We start from the raw sequence: 16,250 nt of genomic DNA, 5'->3' as shown, positions 1-16,250 counted from the left end.
TTTTGTGGCGTCTCAACCACATCAATATTTTAGATACTAATGAGTACTGAAGAAATCGAAATTATACAACCTACCCAGAACATACACACCGCTGTTTGCTTGATCGACCTTTTATAACTGCCTCTGCCTTGTTTCATCTCACATCTCACTTCTGGATACTAAGGTCGTGGGTAAATTGGACTGAACGCCAAGGCAGACCACCGGATCATCGTTATATAAAGCGATAGGCTCTTGAAAAAAAAAACACTGCTCTGGAACTCCCGTGGCTGCTTCTTCCAATGCCACTACACTCTGAGTAGTTCTGGCCTGCCCAACAAAACTCGCAACATACACCAAGCCTTGACATTTTGCGCAATGGAGCTACCAGACCCAGACTCGCCATCGGCCTCTACTATCATTTCCCTGCTTCTAGAGGACTTAACTGCACTGGATTTGAATAGCACCAAAGACCCCGCCGGCATAGAAGAAATGGATGATGCCGACAGCTACGACTGTATAATCCGCGAGCTGGAAGATGCTCAGCAGACCCTGACAGACCGCACCATGGCCCAAAGCATCAGCCAGGCCACCGATAGCGACAGGCGTCTGATCCGGAAGCACCTACGCGAAGAACGCCAAGTCCAGCGCGACCACTGGCTAGCGGTGGAGCTAGACAAGACTGACGGCAAAGGCACGGTGGGTGTCATGGGGTTCGGTTCCCTGATTGATTCCGACGATTTCACCAGCGACGGTGACACTGGCCCATCTGGCTCACACGCGTCTGACGACTCGAGCTCCGAGTCCGAAGCGGAGGATCCTCTCGTCAATGTGCCTGCCTCGGTGCCGCGCGAGCCGTGCATCAGCTGCCTCACCGACCTGCCGCCCGACTCACTGCTGTACGCCGATTGCGACCACGCGTACTGCCGCGGCTGCATGCGCAACCTGTTCCGCGCGTCGTTCCGCGATGAGTCGCTGTTCCCGCCGCGCTGCTGCCGCAAGCCGCTGCCGATCACGCACAACCGCTTCATCGGCCGGCGCCTTGGTGCAGAATATGCCGAAAAGGACCGTGAGTTTTCGACGCCTGCGGCCCAGCGGACATACTGCTATCGGTCGAGCTGTGGCGCTTTTATCCCGCACCCCCCGATAGCAGTGGCACGTGGTACAGGTGTGCGTGCAAGTGTTCTGGATATTGTTTCTTGCGAACAGTGTGCACGTCGGACATGTGTGCATTGCAAGAATAAGGAGCATATGGGTTCTGATTGTCAAGAAGATAAAGCAACGCTGGCTGTGAGAGAGATGGGACAAGAAATGGGCTGGCAGGAGTGCCGGCAATGTCATCGGATGATTGAGCTGGACGTGGGGTGCAATCATATCAGTGAGTTCTGCCAATTCATCTGTGATTTGATCTTGGATCAGACCACATCAGGTCTTTCTAGATTGTTGGTTGACTTACTAACTCCATCTAGCTTGCCGTTGCTCTCACGAGTTTTGTTATGTGTGTGGAGCACGATGGAAAACCTGCCAGTGCCCACAATGGGACGAAGACCGGCTGCTCCGGCGGGCTGGAGAGGTGGTCGATCGTCGCCCCCAACCACAAGGCGGAGCAGGTAACCTCGCCAACCGGGTCCTAGCCGTAGCGAACATGCAGCGTATCCTAAGAAATCACCACGAATGCGACCACGAACAATGGCAATGGATAGCCGGCAGACATCGTTGTGATCAGTGTAGAGATTGGCTCCGGGAGTACATTTTCGAATGCACGCAATGCAGAATCACATCGTGTCGCCGATGCCGCTACAACCGAGCCTAGAATTTACAAGCAGAGAAGAAGGATTTGAAAGAAGCGAGATGGCATACTCTGGAAGGAATCAAATATGGAATAGGACAGTGATTTTTAGCAAAAGCCACGATACTTCAACATAACTAGATCGTCAATAAAACAAGTTCAGCACAAAATCAGGTTACTGGCTCTATCACTGGTTTCAGTAACGTGGCAGCTGAATATTACAAGATGGCTTCTCCCAATACCAACATCAATCATCTTTTCTTAACCACCCAGAAGATTCCGTGCATTTCATTTCTCGCCTCGACACGTACCAAAGTTGCAGTTCGTTTCGTTCAACTCAAGTTCATGTTGCACAGTGCCTGATTTTGTGGGGGCGTAGGTATGGCAAAGATGATGATATTGGACAATTCAGTATATGGCTTGTAAATCACGGTGGCTGACCTTTTCGTTCGTGGCTATACATGATCTCGCACCCATTTTCCCCCGTCATCATACCATTCCTTGTGAGTTTAGGCACGGTTGAGGCGACAGCGACGACACGACGTGACTCCGCATTGTGTGCACTCGTGGATGAACTGTGGAAGTCGGTCTCCGCAGTAGTCACAATTATGTACACCGTATACCTTTCCCCATTCTAGATGGTCGCATTCATGGTCATACCGCAGGATGCGCTGCATGTTCGCTACAGCCAGCGCCCGGTTAGCGGGGTTAGCCGGCCCGCCTTGTGGTTGGCGGTGACGATCGACCACCTCTCCAGCATGGCGAAGCAGCCGGTCCTCGTCCCACTGTGGGCAAGGGCAGGTTTTCCATCGTGCTCCACACACATAACAGAACTCGTAAGAGCAACGGCAAGCTAGATACAAACAATATATTAGTCGAGAATTCGCACATGTTTGCCATGACCTGAGCCACACCCAGACTAAACATCGACTGGAATAACTTACTCATATGGTTACATCCCAACTCCAATTCAACCACTTGGTGACATTGCCCACACTCCTGCCAATTCAATCCTCGGGCCATCTCCCTTACAGCCAAAGTCGTCTCATCCGGAGGACAGTTGGCGCCCTGGTGTTCCTGGTTCTTGCAATGCACACACGTCCGATGCGCACACTTTGTGCACGTAACAACATCACCCGCTTCCGCGCCCGTACGACGAGCCGCTGCCTGCGCTGTTATCGGAGGGTGCGGGATAAAGACTCCACAGTCCGTGTTATGGCAGTACGTCCGCTGGGCCGCAGGCGTCGAAAACTCACGGTCCTTCTCGGCATATTCTGCACCAAGGCGCCGGCCGATGAAGCGGTTGTGCGTGGTCGGCAGCGGCTTGCGGCAGCAGCGCGGCGGGAACAGCGACTCGTCGCGGAACGACGCGCGGAACAGGTTGCGCATGCAGCCGGCGCAGTACGCGTGGTCGCAGTCGGCGTACAGCAGCGAGTCGGGCGGCAGGTCGGTGAGGCAGCTGATGCACGGCTCGCGCGGCACCGAGGCAGGCACGTCGACGAGAAGCTCGTCGGCTTCGGAGTCCGTGTCCACGGTTCCATCGAGCGTGGGGAGGGTCTCGGGGGTAGTGTTGCCGTCGGCGTCAGAATCCTCAGACTCGGCCACTTCGTCAAGGGCCACGGCGCTCAGCTCGCCTTCGCCGTCGTTCTTGGCCAGTTCTAGCGCCAGCTCGCGGTCGCGCTGGGCGAGGCGCTCCTCGCGCACGTGCTTCCGGACCAGGTGAGAGTCGGTCCTGGTGGCCTGGCCGATGCTCTCGGCAACAATGCGGTCGGCAAGGGTCCGCTGGGCCTTCTGCAACTCACGGATCATGTATTGATTCGCAACATTGGCATTGGCGCTGTCAATTGAGTCCATGGTAGTCAGGTCCTCCAGGAGCATCGCGATAATGGCACCCGCGGACGGGGAATCAAGGTCAGGGAATTCCATGATTGGCAAGGTGAAGAGTCAATATATAAATGAGAGTTTTCTTTTATCAATTACTTCAATTGTGACCCGTGTGTGAAGATGTAAAAGACTGATTCAATTTCGAAGTTTCTTGCAGTTTACTTTTGATAGTTAGTTATATCAGCCAACTAACGGATGTGCTCGAGAGTTTAGGTTGATCTCTCGCTGTAGTGGTCTTAGTCGTTTCTAAGCGTATCTGTAAATGAAAAGGAAAACAGAAGTCGTCATAAATATGTCATCTACTATCAAAAAGAAATCTTAATGGCCGTGGCGATGCTGTCAACTCGGCGGAATCAAGGGACCAACTGTTTGACCAGGTTTTTGGCGTTTTTGTTGGATTACGTGATCGTTTCATTTCCCCACATAATTATAAAAAGGGGGGGCCCACTGCCGGATTGGCAACAACGGAGCACCGTCTCCACAATAATCCAAGATATCTCCCCGAAATACGGCGACCCGAAGCTTCTTTTTGTCTACGGGACCAGACACAAGAATCCAAATGTTCAATACCCGTGCCATGAAAAGAATTGCGGAAAGTTTGATTTCGTAGGGCGGCTCTTGTCGACGAATTTAGTAAATGGAATCGCCTTATATAAATCACCACGATGTTTCGCCCCAATCTCTCCTGAAAATATATGCTAAAGCGAACTCGTAGGGTCGGACAAAGCTCCTCCATGTCAAGAAGCTGCTACCCATGGATTGTCTTGCTGTCAGTTTTGGTTCCAAGTCCCTCGAAGCTTCCACAGTAACCCAATCAAGAAAGGAGCTTGTTGGCATCATTCTGGCGGAAGGCGGCCTTCGATACTGGCATTCGCAAACTGGCAGTCGGGACCCATCACCGACATACGGCTACACTGAAGCTGTGTATGAAAGGACTAGGGAACTCTCAAGGAATTCAACCTACGGCACAAATGGATCAATGGCAAGGCTCTCTGCAGTCATGGCCAAGATTGACGGCGCAAGAATTCCCCTGGCGCATTACCTTTCGCTGCGGATGAAGTTGAAGCAGCCGACCAATATCAGTACACAGGCCCATTCTTGTCCAGGCGAACCATTGAGGTTGGTTGCAACGATGGAGGTGTGCTGGGGCTCAGGTTCTACGCAGCGACCAGCAGGAGATCACCGTTTTGGCCGATGCGAAGGCCCTGCTTGTGGGATTTTGAGCACTCGGAAGGGCGATTGGAGCTCAAGTCGACCATTGGCCAGGAGATGGTTTTGGCTATGTTCTCGCGACATTTCAATTCCCACCCTTTCCTCCCCTACCAGAATGGGACCTTCAAAAGTTCTACTGAGATCGATCGTGAATGCGCTTCGGTGTACCAGTGGTATAAGAGTCTAGATTACTCTCATCTATGGGTATACCCGTTTTCCAACTGGCATCACCCTCTACATTGGGTGCTCTGGGCCGGGTTTTCAAATACTCTCGAGATATCCATTTTCAAAACCACCATGGTCGTTGAATCGCATTGGAGAAAGTTGAAACATGACTTTCTCCATAGATTCAACCGCGCCCGCATCGACCTTTTACTATGGACCATCATCTCCAAGCTTGTTCCAGATACACTTTGATACTCGCATTCTTCTAAATCGGACTTGTTTTGACTTGTATATAACTCTCTCGTAAATGCCAACTTCCCTCTCCCACTACAAACACAATCCCTATACCCTTACTTCCTATATCACGTGTGTTTAATACACGGCAGTTTTTGACGACGGGCCAAGGTCTACTTGCACGAAACAGCCACGTCTTTTCTTTCGCCTTGTTTTTGTCTTTAATCTCTCTTCTCGACCATGTTCAGCTTTGTTCATGTGGGCTTTTGCTTTGCTGTCCCCTTTGCCAGCCCTGGTCTTCCTGCAGCAGACAAAGATGAAGGTGACAGCGCGTTGCAATGTGGGAGTCTGGAGCCAGCGCAAAGATTACATTGCATCAGTGGACACTCTCTGCTTCTTATTTTTTGGTCTTATTTCCGCTTCCCCTTCCTTTGTATTAGCCGCAAGAAGGGCCGATCACCGGTAGGCGGATTATATACAAGTACAAGCACCTGGCCAGGGCATACTGGTGCGTATAGTTTCAAGTACCAAAAAAAAGACAGCCAGGCGAAGAAACGAGCCTAAACCCGCCAAACCTAGTCGGTCATGGTCATCAGGTGGTTCCCAAGTCAGCTAGCTGGTAGGAATCATCATAATAGGGGTGGGGTATGGGGCAAAACAGAGGGGGTGCAGTTGGATTCTGGAGAGCGTTTCAAGCCCGCTGCTACTTCTTGTAAACAGGGTCCTTGTCGCCTAAACGCGGGCAAGGGCATCCATCAGTGGGAGTGGGATATTCGGCTCCGAGAACGCTTCATCGTCATTGGCTGATCTGTCAGATCATGAAATTCATGCAGAGTATCGCCCATGGGGGCTTCATGTGAAGGTCAAAATTTTACACGCGGGCGTCGTAAAATCCCAATCGACAGAAATACAGCACGTGTTTGAGTGAGCTGCATAAACGATACTTTTGCACGTTCGTCGGGGTGTTCTTTTTCGTTCGTAGCATGGCGTCTACATCAGGGAGGGGGAGGGGCTTGAGAAAGCAAAGGCCAAACGTAAAGAACCCCATTCTCAACGCAAGGACTCGACCCGTCGGTGTTTGGGAAGGCGCGGACTCGGCCAGGCAAGACAGGAAAGAAGTGTATTGCGGAGGGTTAACTGCCAAGACGGGAGGGAGTAGTTACCATGGCTATTCTGTGCTCGGTGGTGACGTATGCCTGTTGATTCAGCGCTGCTGGGCTGCTGGTCGGTTGATGGAATATTTCAAGTAAATAGAGGACTCGCCTCAGACATTGCGGGAGATGAAGCAAGGGAGCCATAGGGAAACAAGAAAAGAATTGAGAAGAGGCAAGTGGCCATGTGAGGTGTGCAGGTCAAGTGTGACTTGGTTGCGGTGTTATTCGGTGGCTGCAGGTGTGAGACTGGCATGTTATAAGGCTTGGTAGTGTGAGTGTGAGTGAGGCTTTGGTTGATCGGCATTGTCATCCGGGAAACACATGTGTACATATGTGTGTACATACATGCGTGCGTACGTATACCTGTATACACTTACTAACAACTAATGCATACATAGTTACATGTAGTCAACTAATCTGCATTCACATGTCTCTCTTCTATCGTTCTCTTGGATGTCATGGAAAGCTATGGCCAAGATCGGCCAGTAATGACAATCGGCGGGGAGGAAGAACGGTCAGCGGTATAGACGATATTGGGCCTATATTGGAAACATGCCTCATATTGGTGCCCCATCCTAATCTCCTCAGGCCCGGTGCTCTGCTTCTAGCTGGCGGGAGCTTTTGTGAACCTTTGGCTGCCAAGCCGCTTGATTCACTGGCCAGACTAAGCCAAAAAGAAAAAAAAAAAAAAAAAAAGGCCAAACATGACTGGTTTTGGTGTCTCTGTGTCTCTGCTTCATCATGCGGTTGAATTCTTTTTTTGGGCTTAGGCAACAGCAGAGTCACCAAAGCCAAGGCTGTGTTCAATGTGTTGAAGAGATGAGAAACCCTCCGTAGTCCTCAAAGAATGGGGATACAAATTGGCTTCTGCCTCACAACTAGTTCACACAAGCAAGTGTGCATAGTGCTAACCAACGAGTTATTCATGTACAACAAAGATGGATGCTGTAGTTGGACCAACAGATCACTCATACCAGCAAAGTGCTTGGCAGTGGCTAATATTCCCGGTTGCGGGTGGATGTTCGTTCTCCCCCCCGTCAGCAACTTTGGACCCTGTTGTAGCAGGGCTCTTTCAGTGCCTGGGAGCAGACAATGGGACCTTTAAGCCCTGTAATACGCATATACGCCCACCTATCCGCGGATGTGCGTATTGTACTGCCCCTAAACAAGAAATGGAAGAGAGCAGATTCCTTTTACACAGGAGAAAACTGCCAAGCAAGAAGCAACGGTCCGGTCTGGACTTTGTGAGCACGTTGACCCTTTCCTCTCTCTTGTTTCGCTCGATAGCGAGCTCTTTATTTGTCCGGTCTGTCTCTTGGCTCTGGTGTTGTTCTTGGCTGGGAGCCAAGACTTGCTTGGCACGTTTGCCTTGGACCTCTTTTTCCGGCCATGTACCAAGTACACTTTAGACGGGTCTCTTGCTGCTTTTCATCACGGGTTCCCAACTGCCAGCCCTAACGAGAACCCTAGGAACTGTTTTTGCCATTGACAGCACTAATCTGCAAGGGCTGAGCCGGAATATCCTTGTACCCTGGTCAGTTGTGTCGCGAGGAGGGGTTTCGAATTGGCTTGTATAGACAGAAATAAGACACAAAGCTCCCGCACCAGTCACAGTGCGGCACCAGCAACATTGGGATCTGGTAATGCCAAACCTTTTTTCTGTGAATCAAATGATAGGAGAGAGGGCACGAGGGGGGAGCTTAGACGGCCAGTGGGGAGAACTTCAGTGGGGAGAGGAGGAGGGGGAAGGAAGGAGGGGAAGACGAGGAAGAAGGAAAAGAAAAGATCAAGCAGCCATATGACATGAACTCGGCCGGGAGTGACGAGATGGAGGAGTAGGAAAAAGAAAAGATGAGGAAAATTCTTGCCGATAAGGCCAAAGGCGGTTGTCGGACGTGGGCTGCGAGAGAGGGGCAACTGCTACATCCAGGAAAAGTTTTCATCGCAGCAATTAACGGCAGCGACTTGGTTAATTAGCAACATTGTCATGGTCTTTGTTTATACACAAGGGTTAGCTAGGGTCGCAACTTCACGAAGACTGCCGCCGCCGACGTCTAGCCCTGAGAGAGCCAAAGGGGAAACAAGACCTGGCAAGAATGTAGTATCCATCAACTGTTTGACATTGGGCTTTCTTGGCAGTTTGTTTGTAGAGAGAAGAGAGACATGGTGAGAGACCTTCTGTGATGGCAAGGCGGCACCAAGTAATACTACAAAGGCGCAAAAAGACCCAGAGCAGTACGCGCCAAGAAATGCAGACCAGAGGAAGAGAAGCGCACAGCGATGGAATAAAAAAGGCTCGCGGTCGTTATTGTGCTTGTACGGAAGCAGCCTGCATGGGGATTTTGGTTGCCAAGAACCTGCGGCATGCTCTGGGCAAAGGAGGAGGATATATGTACGGAGGCGGACGGCGTGGTACAGAGTGCTACAAGTGGGAGACGCACACGCACACGCCGTCATACAGCCACGACGCGGCGGCAATAAAGACGAGCCTTTGTTTTTTTTGTTCTTTCTCAATGTTTTCTTGCCCACTTGGCTCTCCTTGCAAAACGCTTGGCGTTGCGGTCGCAATCGCGGGCAAGTCGTACTGCCGGTATGCGTGTCTATGAATTCCCTTGTGCCAAGACGACAAGCAAGCCAGAAGGGCCGGTAGATGTCTGGATTGTTGTCCAGTCTGTGACAAGCCATCTGGACAGTAATGCTGCGAATAGCGAGCCCTGGGCTTGGCAGAGGAGGGCGGACAGCCCAGCATAGCAAGGAGGCGCATTGCGATATACAGATCAGAGCAGAGCAGGCCGGTCTCACGGGAGGCTTTACGCAAGACAGGCAAGGCAAGGCGCTGTGATGGCTGTGGAATGCTCTGGACTGCCGGCCGGTGACGGGAGACACTGAGAAACAAGGGCTTGGGGAGGGAAACTTTACTGGCTTGGCAGGCGGGCGAGCAGTAGGACGATCGGCCAAGTCCGTCTCATGTGTATGCAAGTCAAGCAAGCCGTTGAGATGCCAGATGGAGAGGCCGGTAGGTAGGATACTAAAGCCGACCGCCCGGTGGTTGGTCTCGCGCACAGCAAGTATAGCTGCCGCTATTTTATTGTTGATTTTACAGTGCTGCTATTCGGTCCACCAAGGGCAGCAGGTACCGGGTACTCTGAACACCACAGTCCACACAGACCCTGCCAAGTATGGAGTACTACCGCTATTTACGTGCATGGCCGACCTGACCTCTCAACGCTGACTATTTTCTGTTACAACTTATCAGCCTTGATCAGATATAAGCAAGCAGATCTGAGTTTATGTGCGTGTGGGCGTGGATGTACCTTTTCATGGCCTCTCCCTGCCCTGCCGTTATAAGCCGCGGATGTTGGATATTTTTTCTCTTTTCTCTCTTCTCTTCTTCCTCTGTCATGCAAAGCCACAAATGAATAAGACGTCTGCCCTTCGCGAACAAGCCCTTCCCTTTGGATCTAGTGCTAAGTTTCTGATTTATATTCTAGGCTTTGTCTATCCTCATCCTTGGACTCCGGAGGCTTCTTTATCCAAACTGCAACTGCCCTTTTTTAAACCAGCGTTCGTCCGAGCCTGTTTTGCCTGAAGGAACTGCCTCACTACTCCCGCACTTGCTGTTTCTATATAACCTCGACTCCTCGCAACTACTCTACCTGCCCCGCGAGTATTGCAGTTACTTCAGTCTTCGTCTTCTTTCTAGCACGTCACTTCCTTTTCCGTCACGCACCTTGATTATTCGAGACATCCCACTACAGAACTAGACTCGACATCTTGCTCTTGTGCTTCTGGATTCCATTGTTATTGCCGTTCTTCTACACCGTCTACTTTTTGTTTTCTTTACTTTTCTCGAACGTCATCGTCTTTGGACCTCACTGGGAATGAACCACCCGCTACCGCCATTGCCTTCGACGTCTTTGTACTCAGTTCCCCGGCTGAGCCCGCCATATAACGACTCTCTTACACTACAGTGAAGGACCGCCGTTCTTGCCATACAAAACCTTGTCACGCATCCAACTTCTGGCTTGGCTTTTGCAGTCCCTGTTTCAACACCGACGCCGAGATATCCCACGAAGCTGAGATAAAAAAGCTCTCAGCATCTCACTCGCCTGCCAAAGCAAAAAAAAGGCGCACCCACGCAGAAAAACCCACTTTCACTGCTGCTTATTTCCCTTTCAAATTTGCGCCCCTCCAAAAAAACTGGTGCGGAAACCGGCTCCTTTCATCCTCGCTCGCCTACCTTATTTGCTTCATTTTATTTTGCAGTGTTGCGTTGTTTTTTGGTCTCCCTCGCCGTCGCCGGGCTTATCTTTCCCACCTGCCAGTTAACAACGGCAGGAACTACTCGAGTGGCTTCCCTGTAAACGAGGCGTCTTCCTCTTTCCTCTCGCCCTTGAGAAGAAAGAACGAAAAAAACAACATAAAAAAACAGAGCAGTTTCCTGGTTTGATTGAGGGTCACCCCCACCACGTTGGATACTACTTGCCGTCAAATTGGGAACTCAACGCCGCACGCCTTCCTTTTCTTGTTTTTCTTTTTTTTGGCTTTGTCTTCGGCTTAGCTGCTCGAAGAAGAAAAAAATAACCGATTTTAAACAACGTGTTGGAAGTTGGAAATTCGCCGTTGTTGCTAATTTCTTACGTTTAGCCCTCTTTCTGCGGGTTTTTTTAATTATTTATTTCCCAATACTTGGCTGCTGACAGTCGGGTGTTTCACACTGTGCGAAACACGTGCTTTTTGTACGCAAAAGCACAGTACGCATTGCAACTCCGCGACACTGTACGGCCGGTCTCTTACAAGCAGAAACCTGCCAGAAGAGACACTGAGATTCCGAGAACCTGATTGTTCGTGCCGCCACCATGTCGGCCATTGATATCCCGCGTAACATGACCGGGCCAGCGGCTGGTAAGTAGTCTATCGAGATCCCGTTTCTTTGTGTTATTTGCGGGCCGAGCTGGAGCTGCCTCGTGGCACCGAGTCCGAGTCCATGCTGCTTTGGGATTCTGCCTTTAGCGGCGGCGATGACGACATTTAGCGAGACGGGGGGCGACTGAGGGCGCTCAAACCCACTTGGGATTGCGTCTGGTGCCCGTGGTGGTTCTTCTGTCCGTCGTGTGTCTACACGAAGAATATCTGCGACGTCAAGGGACGTCTCACGGGCTGAGCAGCCGGCCGTCTCCGGCTTTCAGGTGCTTGAGCCTTTTTAGCGCTGCTGGGAACCGCCATGGCGCCTTTTTAGAGCCTGTAAGAGTCCTCTTACAGTGCCGGCTCTAGCTTTCCCAGAGGCCTGTTGCGCTCCAATCAGGCCTGTGCTGTGCCCAGACTTCTCCAAGCCAAGTGGCCTGGCTGTGCTTTTTTTTTTTCTTTTCTTTTTCCTCTCCTTCATGTCTCCCTACATAATCCGTGTCACTGAATTATCCTTACCGTTGCACCGTCACTAACCTTATTTCTTTTTTGCTCTTATTTATAGACCGCCACCCCTCTGATCTCATCTTCCCCTACTCTCCCCCTTCTTCTGGCCATTCTCCGCGCCTCACTCCCAATCTGTATACCGACTTTCCTCCGGCCATTGAAGAAGCCTCCGAGTCTGACGACGGAGGTAACTTTGGCACTAACTCTGCTGAGCTCGAACAGCAGAGCTCTGCCACTTCCGTGTCCACCACTGCGACGCCGTCGATTGTGCAGCCGACCAAGAGCCAGCTGTCAGTCTCAGTGCCGAAGCGTAGCGGCCGTGGATCTGGAAGCTTCTCCTTCTCGCGCATGACGAGCATCTTCCGCCGCAGCAATTCCTCCACCGCTACCAAGGACCTCGCCTCCACTGCGTCTGCTGCCGACCAGAGCTCTTCGCCGCCAAAGTCTTCGCCCGGTAGCCGCCGCTTCTTGTCATCCAAGTCCACCGATGCCCAGTCGCAGCGCTCTGCCACCCCACCTTCTCCCTCCTCTACAGATCTCGAGATGCGCATTCCCCTCCGTGGCCACAACCACAGCAAGAGCGGCACCGCTGCTGCGCCGTTGCCGACAGCCGCACAGACTGCTCTTGCTGCCGGAACTTCCCTTTCCCCTTCGCAGAATGTCTCGGGCTCCGCCGCTACTCTTGTCTCGACTTCGGCGCCCTCGCCGGCGTCTACCATGTCACCAGGAACTGGCACTCCCCTGCGGTCGCCAGCGGTTGCGCAAGTCGCTGGCAACGAAAAGGCTTCGGCTTCCGCCAGCAACATTTCGTTCCTCAGCAAGAGCAAGCGGTCCTCGACCGGCCTGAGCATCAGCCGCGCCTTCAAGATGTCTGCCCGCAATCCCGCCGCCAACAAGGTCGAGCCCGTGGGCGACAAGAGCCGCGCCAGCAGCTTCGACGCCACCACGTCCCAGCGTGATGCCGCCGCACTACAGCCCACGAATGTGGCGTGCGAGCAGGAGCAGTGCGCTGACGAACCGCACATGCGGCTGACCCGTTCGCCGTGGGCCTTTATTCCCGAGACCGGCACAGGTGTCAAGGCGCGCCGCATGAGTCTTAGCCTGCCCGATGACTTCCTGGTCGTCACCACTGAGCTCCTGGGCGACTACAACTACGAGAGTCGCCTCGGCCGCCACGTCAACCACCTCGGCAAGGGCGCCACATCGACTGTTGTGCGCATGATCCGCCGCGACACCAGCGAGTACGTGGCTGTCAAGGAGTTCCGTGCCAAGTCCAAGGCCGACACCCAGGAGCAGTACGAGAAAAAGGTCAAGTCTGAGTTCACCATTGCCAAATCGCTGCACCACCCCAACATTGTCGAGACTCTGAGCCTGTGCACGCACAAGGGCCGCTGGAACCACGTCATGGAGTACTGCGGCGCCGGCGACCTGTACTCGCTCGTTGAGTCGGGGTGCCTCAAAAAGACCGAGCGCGAAAAGGATCGTCAGTGTCTCTTCAAGCAGCTGGTGCAGGGCGTCAATTACCTGCATTCCAACGGCATCGCGCACCGTGACATCAAGCTCGAGAACCTGCTCATCACCAACGACAGCAAGCTCAAAATCACCGATTTTGGCGTGTCCGACGTCTTCTCTGGCATCCACCCTGGCCTGCGCGAGGCCGGCGGCGTCTGCGGCAAGAACATGGGCGAGGTGCGTCTGTGCCACCCGGGCATTTGCGGCAGCGAGCCTTACATTGCGCCCGAGGTGCTGGCCCACAAGACCGACTACGATCCGCGGCCGCTGGACGTGTGGAGCTCGGCCGTGATCATGATCAACCTGATCTTTGGCTCGGGCCTGTGGACGCGCGCGGCGGCTGGCCAGAAGCACTACGAGGCGCTCGTGCGCGGCTGGGAAAAGTTTGACGAGGCCTGCGCCGCCGGCACCAAGGACCGCGAGGCCGACTACCCGTTCTTCAAGGCGTTTGACCTCTTTGTCTTCCCGCCCGTGCTGCGCCGCTTGCTGCTGCGCATGCTGCATCCGGACCCGACCAAGCGCATCACCATGGCCGAGGTCGTCGGCCACCGCTGGATCCGCGGCATCGAGTGCTGCCAGCTCGATTCGTACGAGGACCCCACGCCCATTGACGTGTCCAAGCCCGACGCCATGCGCAACGCGCGCCTCATTGCCTGCCACAACCACCTGCCCCCCGCCAACACGCACAGCCATTTTATCGGCCGCACTGGACATTAGATGTTGTCCGTGCCGTGCCTGCGCTGTGCGTGAGCGTCTTTGAACATCTGCAAGAACTGGCTGCCGATTGTGACCGCGCCGCCGGTGCTCTTGTTGTCGGCTGGTGGCGTGGCGGCAGCCGCGTTTTCCTTCTTCTTCTCCTGTGCTCTATATTTTCTGCGGTCTACTTTGCTCTTTAATGGTGTCTTTCTTTTCTTTTGTCTGCTTTTTATATTTTCAGGAACAGCGAGTAGCAGTCTCTCGCCTCCTCGGCCGGAGTGGCAGCCACCCACTCCGACATGTACCGAGTCTTGTTTGTGGAGTTTTGGTGTTTGTCCTCTTATATGGGAATCAAAATGAACGGGGTAACGGGAGGGGGAGGGCAGATATCTTGGGTTGGGTGGGGGTTTTATGTTTTCACTTAGCCTTGGGTCAACCAAAGAGAATGTTGAACCATATTGCCCTTGTAGTTGTGCGTGACGTCATTAATTATGCAACCTATGTGTATGTATGTATATGCGGCTATCCGTCCTTGCACCTCTGCGTAGACGCAGCCATAAATTATATAGTAAGCCTCTTCTTCACGTCCGTCTTACTCCCGCTTCTTTCCCAGCAGCCCCGATAGCTCATCTAGTAGGTCAACCGTCTCGTTCGGGCTCGCAATCCAGGCCGTGGTAGCCACGCTGCGCGCCTTGAAGTCATTTGAGCCGGCGCTGAGGAACTGATCGCCGACGTGCAGCGTGTTCTCGGGGCGGATCATCTCGCCGGCCGACGCGCGGAAGAACTTTTGCGCCACCGTAACGCCCCAGCTCTTGTCGCCAATGTCGACAAACACGTCGCGGCCACCGTTGAAGGCGCAAAAGGGGATTTTGCGGCCGGGCGGCAGGCCCATGCTGCTCAGCTCGAGCGTCTTTTGCACGACCAGTACCGTCTCCTCGAGCGACTCACGCGGCAGGCGGATGTGCGGCTCGCGCGGGATGATGCCGACGGCCAGATCCTTGCGGATAATGGTGGCTGGTAGATTCATGCTGCGCACGCAGTCGGTCAGCGCCTCCTCGGCCGTGTTAAGCAGCGAAGTAATGTCGGTTTCGCTCCAGCGCGACATGTCGGCCGTCAGCCACTGGTATCTTGGCACGGGCTCCAACAGGTGCGGCGAGCCAAGCGCCATCTTGAACAGGTAGTTAGCCTCGCCTCCGACAATCACGACCGAGTTCTTCTGCGCGTCGGTCAGTGTGGTGGAGGATGCCACGGCCGTGAGCAGGCCGTGAAGCCGTGTGTAGTAGCCCTCTGCCGTGGCATAGCCGGCGGCGGTGACGATGCCAATCTTGACATTACGCCGTAGCAGGTCGAGCAGCCGTGGAATAATGGGCGAGTCGGGCTCAAGACACTGCCCGTCTTCGTACAGCGTAACATCTCCGTCAAAGGTGGCGAGCTCGAGCGAGCCGTCGGTCACGGCCATGACCTGGGCCGAGTTGAGGATCAGGCGCACGTCGTTGAAGGAGGGCGACACATAGCGCCGTGATGAGATGTAGCGCACACTGTCCTGGTATTTGAACGCGGCTTCTAAAGGCAACCTAGTGAAGAATGGCCCGGCTGTGGGTACTAGAAGATTGAGTTTCGATGGCAGTGGGTTCTGCGACAGGCGAAAGGAGACTACACAGCCGGAGATGTCAGTACGACCAGTCCAGGGATAGCGTGGCAGCGCGGGGCATAGACTTACTGTCTTGGTCAATCATGCTCTCGACGTCACTCATAATTTCGGCGTAGCGGCGGTGCGCCTCGGTGGCCATGCGCTGAACGGCTCCATCTTCACTGGAGATAATCCCGGCCGGCTGCGAGTGGAGCACAAAGGGGACGGCGAGCAGGGCCTTGATCCATTCTGGGAGAGGCCGGTTAGCAGGGCGGTCATGTTGTAGGCGGGGTCTTGTCTCGTCTCGTCTCACCAATGAGTTGGTCGCGGCGGTGGCTCTTGAGGGCGTCTGCAGGCGGGGTGGTTAGTACCGGAGGGCCAGTCTACTATGGAGATTGTTTGCCTAGGACTTACACTCAACGCGATATCTAGTGGTCATGGCGATGGGAAGTTGAAGGTTGCAGGGGCAAGAGGGAAAAGCAACGAGAGGAAAATGGAGAGATAACGAGGGCAGAGAACGATACGAGGAGGGGTATCACAAGTCAGCAAGATTGAGACGACAAATAAGCACAAACAGAATCAAGCG

General features: G+C 53.4%; 4 protein-coding genes across 4 annotated transcripts; 2 read left to right on the top strand and 2 right to left on the bottom strand.

The window, feature by feature from the left end:
- Positions 1 to 354: 354 nt before the first annotated feature.
- On the top strand, positions 355 to 1,789 carry BROUX77_004599 (uncharacterized protein; the record flags this gene model as incomplete). Its single annotated transcript, XM_073749380.1, has 2 exons — positions 355 to 1,354; positions 1,446 to 1,789. The coding sequence occupies 2 exons, from the start codon at positions 355 to 357 to the stop codon at positions 1,787 to 1,789; spliced, it is 1,344 nt and encodes a 447-aa protein (XP_073605056.1).
- Positions 1,790 to 2,399: 610 nt separating this feature from the next.
- Positions 2,400 to 3,691, bottom strand: BROUX77_004598 (uncharacterized protein; the record flags this gene model as incomplete). The annotated part of the gene is made up of 2 exons (XM_073749379.1): positions 2,400 to 2,447; positions 2,798 to 3,691. The coding sequence occupies 2 exons, from the start codon at positions 3,689 to 3,691 to the stop codon at positions 2,400 to 2,402; spliced, it is 942 nt and encodes a 313-aa protein (XP_073605055.1).
- Positions 3,692 to 11,273: 7,582 nt separating this feature from the next.
- Positions 11,274 to 14,055, top strand: BROUX77_004597 (uncharacterized protein; the record flags this gene model as incomplete). Its single annotated transcript, XM_073749376.1, has 2 exons — positions 11,274 to 11,319; positions 11,885 to 14,055. The coding sequence occupies 2 exons, from the start codon at positions 11,274 to 11,276 to the stop codon at positions 14,053 to 14,055; spliced, it is 2,217 nt and encodes a 738-aa protein (XP_073605054.1).
- Positions 14,056 to 14,626: 571 nt separating this feature from the next.
- Positions 14,627 to 16,103, bottom strand: BROUX77_004596 (uncharacterized protein; the record flags this gene model as incomplete). The annotated part of the gene is made up of 4 exons (XM_073749375.1): positions 14,627 to 15,687; positions 15,755 to 15,913; positions 15,978 to 16,013; positions 16,079 to 16,103. 4 exons carry the CDS (start codon positions 16,101 to 16,103, stop codon positions 14,627 to 14,629), a joined length of 1,281 nt encoding a protein of 426 aa, XP_073605053.1.
- Between the last annotated feature and the right edge of the window lie 147 nt (positions 16,104 to 16,250).

Source organism: Berkeleyomyces rouxiae (genome assembly GCF_048999995.1).
Source record: "Berkeleyomyces rouxiae strain 22BRR77 chromosome Unknown BrBRR77_ptg000004l, whole genome shotgun sequence".
NCBI classification, from domain to species: Eukaryota; Fungi; Ascomycota; class Sordariomycetes; order Microascales; family Ceratocystidaceae; genus Berkeleyomyces; species Berkeleyomyces rouxiae.
The sequence above is the reverse complement of the archived record's forward strand: the minus strand, read 5'-3'. Positions and strand labels throughout refer to the sequence as shown.